At 42.7% G+C, this 15,876-nt stretch overlaps 2 protein-coding genes across 33 annotated transcripts in view; one reads left to right on the top strand and one right to left on the bottom strand.

Annotated features, from left to right (window-relative positions):
* Window positions 1-7,445, bottom strand: part of R3HDM1 (R3H domain containing 1) — a 92,840-nt gene extending 85,395 nt beyond the window's left edge. For 12 of the 20 annotated variants that reach the window (XM_030019295.2, XM_030019310.2, XM_030019301.2 and 9 more), the window contains exons 1-2: window positions 7,318-7,444; window positions 6,433-6,450 (exon numbers count right to left, since the gene is read on the bottom strand). The gene's annotated coding sequence lies outside the window, so the exon portion shown is untranslated. Of the gene's footprint in view, window positions 1-6,432; window positions 6,451-7,317 lie in introns of all 20 variants that reach the window. The other 8 variants (XM_030019317.2, XM_030019319.2, XM_030019320.2 and 5 more) reach the window with 3 other exon arrangements.
* A 337-nt stretch (window positions 7,446-7,782) lies between these two features.
* ZRANB3 (zinc finger RANBP2-type containing 3) overlaps window positions 7,783-15,876 on the top strand; it is a 54,587-nt gene continuing 46,493 nt past the window's right edge. For 3 of the 13 annotated variants that reach the window (XM_041124423.1, XM_030019331.2, XM_041124421.1), the window contains exon 1: window positions 15,563-15,721. In XM_041124423.1, the coding sequence (XP_040980357.1) occupies window positions 15,570-15,721 (152 nt within the window). In that variant the 5' untranslated portion in view covers window positions 15,563-15,569. Of the gene's footprint in view, window positions 8,201-8,498; window positions 8,559-8,594; window positions 8,999-13,850; window positions 13,962-14,765; window positions 14,782-15,560; window positions 15,722-15,876 lie in introns of those variants that run through there. The other 10 variants (XM_041124419.1, XM_030019325.2, XM_030019322.2 and 7 more) reach the window with 10 other exon arrangements.

Here is a 15,876-nt window from a genome sequence, read left to right as displayed (position 1 = left end):
GCAAACATAAGAGTCCCGAGGTTAATAAATTATGAGCAGTATTAAAGCTGAATGCCTGTTAACTTCATGCATGAGGACTTTCTTACTTGTCATATCAAGAGCAAGTCAGCTGCCCAGATATGACACAGATCTACAAGAGCCTCTGCTGCCTCTCTGAAGCAGCACAGGGAGACAAGATATTTAGCCGGACAACCAAGAACCCCATCAGATCACTCTGATCTCAGTCAAGCAACAGGCTTTAGAATTGTCACCACTGATCTAAAATATGCCTGAATTCACATTGTCTGATCACAGATGAAAAATCTATTCAAGGTCTCCCACTCCCAATTATTCCACATGTTAAAAATGGGCTAAACTGTTTCCTGCTTAAAATTAGCCTATATTTCGTTCCATATTGGAAGTCAGGACAAGAAAAAGAGATACTAAAAGAATACCTACACATTTCTTGATCTTTATGGAATGTTGTAATTTTAAGCCTTCACACCGCTGTAGACCAAGGATGATAGACACAGAAATCCAGCTTCTAACATCGTCCAATATTTCAGCAGAAAAGGCCAGACAAAAAGCTGATTATATTCTGTGCTGGGACAGCTTTCACTACCATTTTGATATGCAAGTCTTAATAAGGACTATTGCTCTTTGTGCTTTTCAAATTAAACTTTACAGTGTCAGTAAAGACAAGATTAAGTAGCAACTAATGGTATGTCATCGTGCCTAATGATGAACAGTCAACTGTTGGAATATCATACATTGCAATAACTGGGTTAGCCCAGTAACGTCATTTATTCTGTTCATATTACTGCTTTAAGAATTTTGTCTACAGGTACCATTCAGAGCTTAGAGATCTTAGTCAAAACATGGTATTACTTATTACACTGGATGAAAGCTCTTCTGTATTTAAATCATTACTAGCTAAGCTCAGTCTGGACTCAGTTGCTTCTCCCAGTAACAAGAATGTCCACATAAATACAGGTGTTCCTCTCCAGAAGCCACTATTTGAAAACAGAAAGGGAAACAGGACCTGTGTAGTGTTACCACACAAAGCATTAGGATGAAAATCATAACATTTTTATAAATTAACACAATAGTTTGTGTGAAAGATTCACATCCATTTACTAGACCACAAGTCTAACCAGAAGGCATTAGTACTCCTATGGCAGCCTCCATAAAGTCATTTAATAGACTTTGCATGTTCTCTGCCTCCTCCCAATCCATACCACAAGGATGACACCTTGGAGCAATACTGGTACTGGCTTGTGGTGCAGCTTTAAAACCTTGAAAGAGTATTTATTTTTTCATGAGAATAATACAACATGCAACGAAACACATGCCTAGAATCCTTTTTAAAGATTATTTGCAATGAAAATACATTAAAGATCACTTTGATGTGCTTGAAACAAAAAAGAAACTACAACACCTAAACTAGGAGACTAACAATTTATAAACTTCATCGCAAGTAAAAATCAAAGATTCATTACTGTCAATTCTAACAGTAGAACTACTATCAGCAGATACTATGGGTGTCCAATTATTCATTTTACCACAGTTTCTTCCACTGAAGTATATGCAACTGTCATTAACACAAGAAAACTAGTCAGTTCCCCTTGGTTTTCCCTTTGAAAGCCATTAGGTGAAAGTTCTTGTTCAGGAATAGCCTGGCTTCCCAAGTGTAAGAAGGATAAGGATGCATCAACTCAAAAAGACAAGCCAAGTTTTATTTTGAGTCAAGGTACTGACATTCTATGGAGCTATGCTAACCAATCAAGCTACTTTTAAGGGAAGACAGAAACTGGCAAGGGTTCAGTTCCTGCTTTAAGTTATGGAATAGATTCAATAGATTATAATAGAAAGGGAGGAAAAAGAATCTAATCCTGGCAGCAAGTTTTACTCTTTAAAGACCTACAGAGCACATTGAACTCGAAATGTATAGCTTTTCATCCAAAAGATAGAGGGATTTACAATGCTTTAAAGGAAACAGGCTTTTTACTCTACCTTCTGTTGAAATGATCCAAATCACACTGTGATAACATGGACAAGAATTCGCCACGAACTGATTTTACTAATTTTGCTACTGCATCATTTGGGCACAAAACCTGAACATTTGATCAAAGCCTAAGTTATAAGGGTCAAAAATTTTCCAATGCCTCTCAAAACTCCTACTGCATCTCCACAAGAACATACCGAATTCTTCTGAGCTCACTTAGAATATGAAAACAGATGGAAATCTTCTTGTGGATCCAGCATGCCGGCCAATGATGCAACTGCTCCCAGCTACTCACCACCAGCAGGAGGTTTTTATGCCCAAAGCTCTGACATCAAAAAGGACTGTGAGAACACTCCTCAATCTGCTGTTGGCAGAAGCACTCGAATTAGTTCAAACTTCACTCACCAGCTGCACACCAACAGCCTTTTCTAGATTCAGCTGCACTAAAGAAGTCACTGATCTCACTTCCAGTTACCATTTCCTCCATCTGCCAGTTAAACTGCTCCTGTGAGTCTCCTTATATATGTTTCAATTTGATACAATAAGAGACCTACATCTTACACAGCTGAAAGTGAAACGTTCGGAAACTCCTCACAATAACAGCTCATTTAACAGATCAGAGGGGTGATAGGGGGCATGAACAAAAAGCTAAGGATATGTCAACATGATGGCCTCTTTCACAAAGGCAGATATTTACAAGGAGCACAACTATTTATATCCTGCTTCACCGCAAGGTAAAGTAAAATGGTTTAGTTTGACACTAACAGAAACCTATTACACCTCACTTAGCTACGAACATACTTCTTCAAAACAATTGTGGTAGGTTAACTGCTAGCTGATCATACAAAACATTTTTTAGAAAAATACAAAACTCAGCACCGGATCTTTGCTAAGAATGGTCAGCTAAACCAAATCCATCAATGACATCTTCCACATCTACACCTTTTAGAGGTTATTTTTTGATCTGGTTATGGAAGTTATCCAAAACTATGCTTTCAAAATGAAGAGGCAACTAACTATGCTATGCTATTTAGCCATAGCTTTAACAATATTTAAGATGTTTGTCTTGACAAGCTTCAGCCTTCAGACCATTCTAAACACGACTGGACAAAGACCTTTAATAAATGGCAGCACAAACTTGTTAACAAATAAGCCTGGGGTGAGGCCAGGGGAGATAGTGGTGAGGCCAGGGGAGATAGTTGAGAGCATTAAAGGGCAAAATTCCATTTTATACATAAATTTTTGAGTTATAGATTAAAGAATAACAAGAATTGATGTTGGGAAAGAGATAAAAGAACAGAAAAAACTTAGCAGCAGATGAACAAAGACAGGTGAACAACGCAGTATATAAACATTTATGCAGAAACCGATGGCTGCAGAGACATAATTCCCCATTCCCTTCCAGAGATCCAAGATAAAGAATAGAAAAGAAACCCTTGAATAAGCATCCCACAGCCATGCTCTTCAAATCTACAGTTTGCTTCAGCAGCCTGGATACAAATATACAATAACCAAAGATAATATTCTTGGAAACTTAATTCTATATATTGGAGAAGAGTTCATACCATAAAATGACACGTTGACAGGATTCTCATAATACATACATTAAACTGCAGGAGACTAACTTATGCACAACAGTAGCAGTGGAGGCTGTTCTGTAATTAAGGCAGCTGAGCTTCCATAAATCTGGTTTCAGACATTATTTCCTCTAAAGCACTCCTTCAAAAAGTTATGAAATCAAAATAAGATTATAGGCAGGCTGAAAGTACAATTGTCCCAACCATACTTAATCATGATCTGTTGCTGATTTATCACCTCCTAGAAACAGAGCTTTTCAATTCCGCTTTCAAAAAATCTCTTAACATTGTTATACAGCACATCAGTCCTCCACTTCAAAGAAAAGCCAACAAAGAAACAAAGAAACACCCAAAACCTACTTTAATGGGCTTGCATAGATGCTACCTATCATCCAGAGTAAACACCATATTAAGGCATTCACATAGATTCTACTTGCCTAAAGAGTACGGTGTGAATGACCTTATTATTCAGGTCTTGCATTGCCAAACGACTCTTCTTTCCATTACTAAGAGGCTCAATTTGGAATGCCAGCGTTTAACAAAAGCCCTTGGGTCATTCCTATCTAGCCATTACTAGGTGGAATGTACATGGGAAAAATGCCACCAAAAGCTTAACTGGGCTCCCAAACCCCAACACTCCTGCAGTCCTTCCAACCTAGTAGTGCCAGGATTACAGAATACTCTACCACTTCTATGAAAGCTCCTTAGATGTCACGCCCATGAATTACACTATCTTATTTTTACTGGCGATTGCTTAACTATGTTCATATCTATGAAATAAGAATTAGAGTATGCTGGAAAATTTCAGAGCCTATACACTTTAATAGTAAATTTATTGGCCATCACCAATCAGGACATCCAAAGTTGTTGCTATTTTTATGCAGGTAGTAAAAGTTATAGTGTAAGAGCTGCCTAGCTCACCAAAACTGAATAATGCTGTAAATATATATTAAAAGGTTTTTAAAAATTCAGTGTATGCTACACTGCAGCCAATTCAAAGTTTATATTGCTCCATTAATGTTATCTGACAACCCACTCTTTATGAACATGCTGTCAAAAGTCCCATTTTTCCCAAAGAGTCCAAAAAAATGCAACTGTATCAACTACTTTTAAAAGCCTAGAACACAGCACCTTGAAACTTTAAACGTATCATCATATTTTAAAAGATGTGGCACTACGTTTCTCAGTCAAATTAACTCTGGGGAAAAGTAAATGTGTGAAAATGGTGATACAAAGATATACAAACTTAAATTAACCTAGGCTACTGGAGGAAACTGACAGCACCTTTCAACTGAATAAAACACAAATCCGTGATATTTGTGTTTCATACCCAGAGCTATACCTAAAGCACTTCACCTAGAACATACAGCTACTTTGAAGCAGTTTCACAGACAGACTTTAAGCAAGTAGTATAAAACAAGTAAGACTATGATGTATGGCAAATATTCTGAAACATGAGAAGAAATGAAAAACAAAAGCTTAATACACATAAGAAAAAAAGCATAGACAGAATTACGCTTAAGACAAGAAAGAGGAAAGTAGTAGCATCATTCTCCTCAGATTCTTCTTCTTTACTCCTCCATACACACACGTACACAAAAAAAAAAAAAAAAATCAGAGGACCACTGCAACAGATTGAGTAACTCACCCTTCCCAAATCTTTAACAAATAGTTTCTGGAAAACTGCTAACAAAAGTAACCCAGTACACTGCACACCTCTAAAAATGACTGGTATTTAGTCAAACCCATTTTTACTCCTGAGAAAAGTAGTAGTTGATCTTGATAGCAATCTAGAGTTTTGTAAAATAAAAAGTGACCTAGCGATAGTGAGCAATGCAGTTACAAGTACTACATTTTTGACCTTCCAAGATTTAAAAGACACAAGACTTAATATTATCTTTACCATTGGGGCTTTTTTTTTTTTTTTGATTGAGGAGTGCAAGCTATAAATTACAGATTTTCTAAGAAACACTTAAATCCTCGACATCACAGTATTACTGTAAAACAAATGTTTAATATTAGCTGCCTGCCAATAACATTATCATTTGTAACAAACAATGGAAGACTGTCGAAGAAAACACATTTCCGCTGCCATTTCTTTCTCCTGAATAGCAAATTGTTGGAGTAAAACCTTTTGAAAAATAATTTCAGAACTTCATTTTTGTTGCTTTCACTTCAACAATAAAGACGCATTCCTAATCTAATATTCACAAGAAATTCTGCACTGTAAGATTGCCATGATCATGTCCTCTGCTTAGTATTCAACCAAAATGCGAGTCTCGAGTACAACGCTCCTTGTAGAAGACAAGACATGAGAAAGTAACACCGTTGCAAATTGCAAGTTAATGCCTCGATGCAGAAAAGGCTAGTGTCAGGCACTCTGTAAGAGAAAGAAAAATCCCAAAACATTCCCTATTCTGCATTAGGCACACAAGATCTCCCTAATTTCAGGCTAATGAAAAAAGGGCATCAATATTAAAAATTAAAACAATTAAAAAAAAAAAGAGCCACACACACTTTTGTAGATTACATTTTCTGACAATGCACACTAAACAAAGTATCCATCGCTCATTTTGTTTTTTTTTTCCATCACCGTCCTAATCCAGCTTCCTATAGAGATCACACAAATCTACCGACGTGTTTCTTGTACTACAGGCTTAATTACAAAAAATAGAATTTGTGCACATCTCCAAGTGTGAATAATCTGAATTCTTCTTAGACTCTATGTAAGAAATAGCCATGCCTCACTTCTTTTTCTGTCTGGCTCATAAAGTGAAACCCTTCTTTAGTGCTGAAAACTCATTTAAAAACGTTATTAAAAGAGACTGTAAAAAACAGGCTGTGACACAGTTTGCTCTCGATTCTACTTACACTTTGGATTATAGCATGCTAGATATATCCACATGCAGAATTGTCCAACATGCGACAGAAAAAAGAAAAAAAATAAGAACATAATAGATTAACAACCCTCTTCCAGCACTATCACAGGCAGCACGAACATAACATTTGCCCCCCAGACGACATAAGGGGAGGTCTAAATAGGAACCCACGATGGCCGATACGAGCGCAGCACGCTTGCAAACAACTACTGCTAACCCGAGGTGCTAAACCCCTAAAAACCCACCCCCGCAACGCTCGGCACCCCTAAAGCCCACGGCCTGAAGGGCTCGGAGGGCTCCGAGGGCCACGAACCCGCTCCCTACCCTCGGCTCCCAGAGAGGGCGACTGCCCAGGGACCAACATCCCTCCCAACAAGTAACCGCGACGGCGCGGCCGGGACAGACCCCAGGCCAGGCCGGGCCGGCGCAAGGCCGAGGGCGCAGCCCCGGGGCCGACCGGCGGCCCCACGGCGGGGCGGGGCGGGGCGGCGCGGGAGCGTAGCTCCGGGCCGCCGTGCCATACCATGCCGTGCCGTGCCCCGCTCCGCCGGCGGCCAGCCCTGCCTATATTAGGGAAGGGAAACGGGGCCAGCCTTTCCCCGCCGGACCGGGACACCCCCCCCGCTCCCCCGGCGTGCAGGTGCAGCCGGCCCCCGCCGCCACCCGGCCCCAACGGCCGCGGCACGCGCCCCTCCCCCCGCCCGCGGCCGCCTTCCCTCAGCGGCTGCCCCCCGCTCTCCGCACTGCGGGCGCGGCCGACCGCCCCCCCCCGCCTCCCGCTCTCCTCAGCGGAATGCGCGGCCCCGCCACCGCCACCACCGCCGCCGCTCCCCCGCCCGCAGAGGCGCCTTCCCCGGCGGGGCGACGGGCTTCTTACCGCGGCGGCGCGGCCGGCGGGCTGGGGCCGGCGCGGCGGCGGCGGGCTCACACACGAGGGGCGCTTAACCCCATCGCCAGCCCCGACAGCCGCCCGGGTTCCTCCTGCTGCCGCGGCGGGGAGAAAGACCCGCCCCGCCGCGCCACCGCCGCCAGTAGCCGCGCGGAATGCTAATGATTAACGGCCGCGAGGGCCAATTAGCGGCGCGCCGCCCTCCCCCGGCGCTGCCGGTGAGTGGTGCCTCTCAGCGCATACGCGGGCGCAAGCCCGCCCGAAAGACAGCGGCCAATCGGTGCGCGCCGCCGCCTTGACAGACGGGCGTGACCACCAACAAGAACCCCGCCTTGGCGCGGAGACCGGTACCGCAACGCCCGCCCACGGTGGGCAGCCGACGGCCACTGGCAGCGCGGCGGCGCGCAAGACGGGCCGCTCCGGCGGCTAATGACAGCCCGGGTGTCCCCTCTCCCTTGGCTCCCCTCCCCCGGGCGGCGACGGCAGCCCTCCCTTCACCGTAACGCGCCCGAGCAGGTCCGCTGCCGCCTGGGATGCGGTCCATCCCGAGCAGCAGCACCCCAACCCCGCCGGGTGCCCCCCGCCCCCGGCAGGCACACCGAGAGCCCCTCGCCCCCGAGAGGGCCGGCGCAGGGCAGGGCGGGAGCTGCAAGTCGCGGCTTGGCCGCGCACCCTTTCGCCCTCCGGGCCCTTCGGCCTGGCTCCAGCCCTCAGCCGCTCCTTCCGCCAACCTCTAGAGCCGGCGGCGCTGCCCGTCCAGCGGGCCCCTCGCTTAGCCCGGCCCTTAACGCCATACCCGGCGCCTGCCACCCTCTCCTCCCAGCCAACCAGCCCGCCCGCCCGCCCCTCTCAGAGCGGCCTCTGCCGTGAGGTAACCGCGCCGCTTTCCTTCCCCCTTTCCGTCCCCTCCGGCTCCCTCAGCCCTCCCCTTCTCCCCCGCGCACCATCCGAGCGAAGCAGGGGCCGCTACGAGGCACCGCCAGGCAGGAACGTGCCGTTTAACTCGCTCCCGGGGAAGCGGGGGCGAGGGGGGGGGGGGTGAACAAAAAAAAATAAAAAACACAACACAAAAAATATAAAGAAAAAAACGATCGCCGGGCCCGGAAGCGCCGCGCGCCCGGCGGGAAGCGCGCGGGTGCGTGCGTGTTTGCGCCCCCCCCCCCCCCCCGTTAGGTTGTGCGTCATTTCCGGGCGGCGGCGGCGGCGGTTTGAGCCCGGAGCCCGCGAAGGTGCGGGGCGGCGGCGGTCGGGGCCGTGAGTGGAGCGGCGGGGCCTGGTCCGGTCCGGCTCGGCCTGACCTGGCGTGGTGGCCCTGGCCCTTGAGCGGCCCCTCAGGGTAGCGGGGAGCGGGAGGGGCCGCTTCCAGCCTGTTCCTTTGCGGGGGCCTGTGAGGAGGCGGGCAGCGGTTGTGAGGGGCGGCCTAGGCCTCGCCTGACGGGGTGTCACGCGGTGAGGGGCTGCGCAGTGAGCCGCGTCGGGGGGTGCCCCGCGTGGGGACTCGGTCGTTGTAAGGGGACGAGCTTCCCCGTGACTCTTGTTCTTTCTCAGGCCGCGTTTGTGCCAAAAGGTCTCGCTAGTTCTGTTTGCCCTGGCTGCTGCTGCTGGGTTATCACAGCACGTGCTCGGGTAGTCCTGCTTTTGCAGGACGCTGCTGTGTACAGGAAATTGCGTCAGTCAAAAAAACCTTGCCCCGAGGCAGGTATTAAGGTTTTCCTCAAGCCCAGTACGCCGGCCTGCAGAAAAACTGTTGTTTGCTACAGAGCTTTGTGATGTCCTGTGTGCTGTCTGATTGGTTTTTCTTGTAGCGTTTTATAAAAGGCTGTATCCTGAAGACTTGGGTAGTTTTTCAGTTCTTTATTATTCCGCTGGTGGAAGAATGGTTGATGAATCAATCAGCCAAGGTCCCCTCATTTTCTTAGAGCCTTGAATTCCCTATTAAATTTTATTGAACATACAGTCATGGAGCAGTTAGGACCATCAAGAGGAAGTTTATGAAGCAAACTCTTGATGGAAATGCTCACTTGTTTTAGGCATCTGCTGCTGAGCTGCGTTAAAAAGCTATACTTAGTGGCCTGTAAAAATAAATGGTGGGTTTATATTATGGTACCAGCTTGTGTTGACAAGCAGCTCTTGCAAAACTTAAGTAGTCAGTCCTTGAAGTTCTCGTCAGTCTTGTACCCAACCTGCCAATAAAGAAACGTATCACCTGGGGTAATATCCTCAACCAGTTGGGTCTCAATACATACCTCTGGAAGGATAAGTGTCTGTAGTGAAATGCAGTATAGCAGCAGCAGTAGTGACAGAAAGAATTCCAGATTTTTTTGGTTTTAAATTTTATTTTATTTTACTAGTATTTACACTGCCCTTATCCTTTGGTGGTTACTTACTTTTCCAGATCATTTATGAATTCATTGAACATAATAGAAGTTGGAGCAGATTCCTTTGAAATATTGCTGATGTTGTTTCTCTCATATATGAACAGTCTACTTGCTTGTATTTAAAAAAAGTTTCAGTGCAATTTTTTCACGTGACAGCTCAGTTTTCTTAAAAGTTTGAGGGATTTCCTCAGAAGTTTTCCTAGAAATTATAATTACTGTACAAATATGTTTATAAAACTTACTCTGTTTTAATTTAATTGATTTTGAAAAATAGTGGACTGCACCAACCAGTTTATAGGTGCATTGTTGTAGATCCCCTTCAAAAAAACTTCAGCAGACTTGAAAGATAAGACTTACCTTTCCAAAAGACATGTTGACTCCCACCAAATAGGCGCATTTATCCTGGTGTTCACAAGTTCTGCACTTCATAATTTTTTACTGATTTTTATGCCCTGTAAGTGAATCATGCTGTAGTTCGATGAGTCTTCCCTGTTCTTGCTTTTAAAAGTTGGGATCGTTTACCACTAGCTAGTCCTGAGATACTAAAGCAATTTTAGATTAAAAGTTAATGGGTTTAGTAATTCAGCTATTTCATCCTTGATTTCCTTTAAAACACTTGAGGAAATACCGTACAGTTTTTATTTTTTTACTCATAAAACTGCTGTAGCTGAATGTACTCTGAGTGAGAAGTTAGGTCTCCACACCAAACATTTTAAGTCTGTTTTGTCTGAGAAAACTGAAGTTCCAGAGCTTGTGATCTAGAGATGTGGTAAGGTTGATGGGATGCATATTACAATGTATTAAGCACACAGAAACAAATGAAAAATTGTAGTTAGAGAAAACATGCACTAATTTTTCTCTCTTTAGAGCTTCCGAATCTGCAGTGGGTAGAAAAACAGACACAAACTGGTCTTTTGCTACACTGACTAAATTCTTTTTTTCTTTTAAAAAAGGCTATTTTTATTTGTCAACGTTACTACAGTGGTGTACATAATTGATCTGTCTCAAAACAAAATATAAATGACCACCACTGTCAAAGTCATTACACACAAGTAAGACATCGATTCTCAGTATAATTATTATGTTAGCAAATCAATAAAAGGCAATTTGGTGGAATTAATTTCTTTCTCTGTCTTTTTTCATCACTGTTCTTTCTCATTTTCTACACAACCAAAATAAATCTTTCATGGGGTCAATATACCTTTCATAGTGCCTTCTATAGCTTTGGATATCATAAAATAGTGTTGCAGGTATGAATATAGACTGAATATGGATTTCTGTCACTGCTGTTTAGTCAGAAATTGTGACAGACATCTTTGAATCTTCAGGGTATGAATCTTTGTATGATCATTAAAAAGTGCATGTTCACAATAATTGTAGTAAACTTAAGAGGTTTGGGGAAGAACTATGTAAGTGTTGCTTTAAAAAAAAAAAGTGCATTTTAGTTATCCAAGTTCTTAAAACTTCATTCTGAAGTGCATGTTCTCAGGCAATCATATCTTGAGCATCAAATATTTTACCTGAGGTATTTTTTTACTTGCCGTGAACTCGATAGTAATCAACCACGAGAGCGGTAGGTTATATATGCACAGCAGACGGCAAAGGCCATCTTTGAAAGCTTGTAGTCCAAGTTAAAATAATAGGGTAGATAATTAGGAGAGTATTTGGGTAATGTAATTATGCACACTACTTTGCCTTTCCAAGGAGCGATGCGTGAAAGGTTTAGTAATGTACAATCAATATCGCTGTCTCGTCTTGCGCTCACGCTAGTCATTGTATATGTTTTTATAATAGTCATTGTTCACTGTATGTGGACTTCTTTAATTATACACCTATTCTATAATTATTCACCATTCATTTCTTTAATTATTCACCTAGAGAAAAAAAAACAAACTTGTACATATGTGGTAGTTAGTGCTTTCTGTGTTGCTGCTTTTTAAGATATATCTGCAAAGTCAGTTTTTGCCTTATTAGTGACTGATGCAGAAACATTTTTTATGGTAGTATCGCTGTGTACTGATGAATCATATGTGCCTCCTCTAATTCAGATTTATGCTTCTGAAACTGCATGGTTTTTATTCAGTGTTTCAGTGAAAGAATCTTGTCATAATCTAGTTCAACAGAAAGTTAATTATGTTAACGTTTCATTCTCATAGTGTCACTCACAACAAGCTATGTAGCAAGCTGATCAGAAGTATCTAATTTTCTCTGCTTTTATAGAACAGAAGATCATCCCAGAAAATGAGTCAGAAATTTTCTTTAGGGGTGAATCACAGAACTGAGTGTTGAACAGGTTTGTTGGGTCCACCAATCCTGCAGCATACTTTTTTAAGGTTGGCTCTACAGAAATGTTTAGTGTTTGTTTTTTGCCAGCAGTCTTGAAGTACCTTAATCAACTTCTAAAAAGACAAAAAAAAAATACTCTGGGGAAAATATTGTGATAGAACTATTGAAGTGATTATGATTGCTTTCCCAACAGTTAGAGCTGAAACATTTCTGTTTGCTCAACTAAGAGATGAAGTGGGTATTTACCAGAGCTTTATGACTTCTTTTCTGTGAAATGCATCTCTTGGGTATACCGGGCAAGCCAGAGGCTTTCCTTCTTCTGTTAAGCAAAATTCAGTGATGGACACGTATCAAAGAGCGTTGGTACTGATCATAGTACTTTTATCTGCTGTGGAAAGTTCCAGAGGCCCAAGATAGAAAAATATGGTTTCTTTAAAGATATGAGAGAGATTCCGCTTATAAAAGTGTGTGGGGGAAGCCATAGTTAATTGTGCAATCACACCTAGATGACACAGAATGTCTGGTTTGCAAAAGAAATCAGGACTTCCTTTCTCTGTAACTGGTCATTTTGCTGACATTCAGAATGTGTCCCTCTATCTTTGGACGAGTTATGTTCTAGAAGGTCTTTAGTCAGAAGTGTGTGTCAGGAGGAGGTTTAGCAGCACTAGGCTTGTCTCTTGTTAGGTTAGCATGTTGAGTGCATGACCTGATATGAATCTAGGGAGAAAAGATCCTGTCTCTCTGTTGATAGTACCAGACTTACTTGAGAACTGGGCTTTCTGTACCTTGATCGTGTTATTGGAAGCACAACAGCAGCCTCTCTGCAGCTGTGGAGTTCTTGTTGCTGTGTGAATCACTTGCACTCATCCAGTGAGTAACATCAGGTGTTCAGACCCTTGAGTTACATGTTTTTGAGACCAGCGTTGAAACCATGTTCATACAGAAGTCCTTAAGTGTGTGCATATACATGCACACACATATCTATGATTCCAGTTAGGATCGTTGTTTTCATACATGTGCAATAATATTTCCAGGGGTTAATATGTGGGACAAAGGATAACTCTTCAAGAATATGTTTCTTAAAATAGATTCTCTAGCAGCTAAGTAATTTAATACAAAATAGAACAAAATCCATAGCAATGGTAAATATAGCCCTTATGCCTCGAGTGTTGCTCGATATTTTAAATTTAAATTCACTTCCCCCACCCCCCTCATTGTCCAGCAGAATAGTACATCAAAATGGTTGTGGTTACACACCACTTCGTTGTACAAATGGCAACAGATGCTATGTGCAGCAGTTCTGCAATGTTACCCTGTTCAATACTTTCATGATGACAATCTCATAGAACTTGACCGTAGGCTCGTCTGCAGCATTTTCTTTCCGGTTCTCTGAATGTCTGTGATGCGTATCTTAATAGGTATGCCTATAATTCATCATATAACCAAAAAAAGCACTTACTCATTTTCTGTCTGTCTGAATGTCCTCAGACTGACTGGTGATGCCGGTGACAGGATACTCCAAAATCTTCGTTTTTCTAGGGTTCTACAACAGTTCAGTGGATTTCAGAATGATCAGGTCCTTCCCCCCCCCCCCCCCCGCCTTTTTTTTTTCTGTTTTGGGAGGCAGTGGTCCTTTTTTTCATTTGGGTTTTGTGGGGGTTTTGTGGGTTTGGGGGGGGGGTGGTCCAGTTACAGACATTTTTGTCAACAGTACTGACAGTGCCAATTTTTTTTTTTTTTTCCCTCCAAAAGTGGCAACTTCCCAACAACTTATTTTTGCAGTGCCCTCTAGGCCTCTTTTCTTTCCCTTTTCCTTTGGACCTGCCCGATTTTAAGACGATACTAACTGTCAGACAGGCCAGGAGCCGGCTGAGAGGAGTACAGCAGGGGGTGAGCGAATCCCACTCCCGCACCTCCGCCCCGCATCCTGCAGCACCACGGCCAGGGGCTCCGTGCGCCGCCAGCGGGGTAAGCACCATGGAGAGGGGCTCTCGGGGGCCGGGGACATCCCACCGTCTTGGAGAACTTCCAGTAGGAACGAACACCCTCCCCATCCCAATGGAAGGATTTCTCAGTTTTAGTCTAACGTAGGCCCGTGGAAGATGGAGCGTTAGATGTTTGTGGAGTTGTGCTAGAACAAAAGCCCAGGCTCTTTCAGCTTGGGCTGTAGATAGGTTGACACAGTGCAGTAGTGCAGTGACAGCTAGATTCTCTTTGCTGAAGAGAATGTAACTTCAGCTGGAAGAGCGTACATCGAGTTTTGTAGCTAAAATTTCATAAATGGAATTCTTTAGGAATACAGAGGTGCTGTTCTTTCTCTGTGGCTTATAGTTTCATCTGAATCAATCTGTTTTACCTCCTCACCTGTACTCCCTGACAATAGAAGAAAACTGTTGCAAACTCTGTTTTGAATGATCATGCTTTATTATGTTGATTACTTTAACCATTGGCATTGTCCCCAGGTCTATCTTACTTTGTAACCAGTCAGTGTGGAAAAACGGGTGGGTTAGTCCTGCAGATCCTTGAAGTGAATGACTGTTTAGTTCAGCACATTTCTTCTTGTGAATATAATGGTTCATCCCACCAGATCATATCTAACTTCTTCCAAGTTGCTTCAGAAATATGTCAGTATCAAAAAAACTGAGTGCAACATGTCCAGAATTTTGCTATCAAACGTGGTGGTACAATATCTACTGTTAACAGTACATATTTTGGCTGATACTCTTTGTTCCTATGATCATTAAAGTAATCCTGCTCTTCACACAGGCCATGAATCCAAAATAATTAGGTAATGCTTTGATGTAAAGGTTTGTTGCTTTCCTTATGTGTAGTTAGTGCACTGCTACTAAGCTTTTTATCCATTTGTTTGTTTAAAGTCTGTTGAAGTTATAGGAGAACAAAAGCTAGTGGTTTTTCTCTGACCCTGTCCCCTTGGACAAAAATGAATGAAGAATCCACATTTTTAGTCTGAAGCACAGTATGAGAATTTTCATTGATTAATTCTGTGGTTTAAGATTGTTTCTTTCTGAGGGGAATAAAGTTCCTTACTCTTTTTTTTTTTTTTTTTTTTTTTTCCGTCCCCCCACTGGCTGTATTTGCCCTTTTTTCCTGATTTAATTCTTAGGATTAAAAATTTTAGAGGACTGTTAGTTCCATCATCAGAAGTTTAAATAACCTTTTTTTCCTGTAACTTCTCTGAAAAATCTTTACTGAAAGAGTCATATTTCATTGTCTAAAAGTAAGCTGTGTTTGAATGGGCAATAACTTTCATCCATGAACAGGGGACTTTCTTAAATAACTATTTCATAGCATTGAGGAATTGATACATGCTGACCTCTTCATACTGGAATAGTTAGAATATTTTATTGATACTGAGGTGGTGGACTCTTCCTCCATCATCTGCATTATTTTATGCTTTCTAGGGAGAATTCTCAAGACTTCAGAAAAGTTGTGTAGATATTGAATATTTCAAGATGGAGTGATTATTATTGTTCCATGAAGCTTTATTTTGTAATGTATTGCAGACCTGTCTTAAGTAAGACATCTTTTTTTGGTTTTGTTTCCCTTAGGTTCAACATGGCTAGTACATTCCAGGAAACACCTACACTTGAAGCTTCTTATGCAGAAAATGTCAATGCTAAGCTGTCCTTTCTACCTGAAAGACTGAGAAAGAAACTGCTTCCTTTTCAGGAGAAAGGCATCATATTTGCACTTCAGAGAAGTGGCAGGTAAAATCCTTATTGTATCATATGCTAAAAATTATTTTAGATAAACATAAATTAATTTTTACAAAGGCTGTGCAATACCAGCAGTTCTTAGGTGAGTTATATTACAGAAATCTTTCTTAAACTGTAAGATAATGTGGTTTAACATGAGGGGTTGA

The sequence above is a fragment of the Aquila chrysaetos genome, chromosome 6 (assembly GCF_900496995.4).
Source record: "Aquila chrysaetos chrysaetos chromosome 6, bAquChr1.4, whole genome shotgun sequence".
NCBI classification, from domain to species: Eukaryota; Metazoa; Chordata; class Aves; order Accipitriformes; family Accipitridae; genus Aquila; species Aquila chrysaetos.
This window is presented reverse-complemented; position numbering and strand designations above follow the sequence as displayed.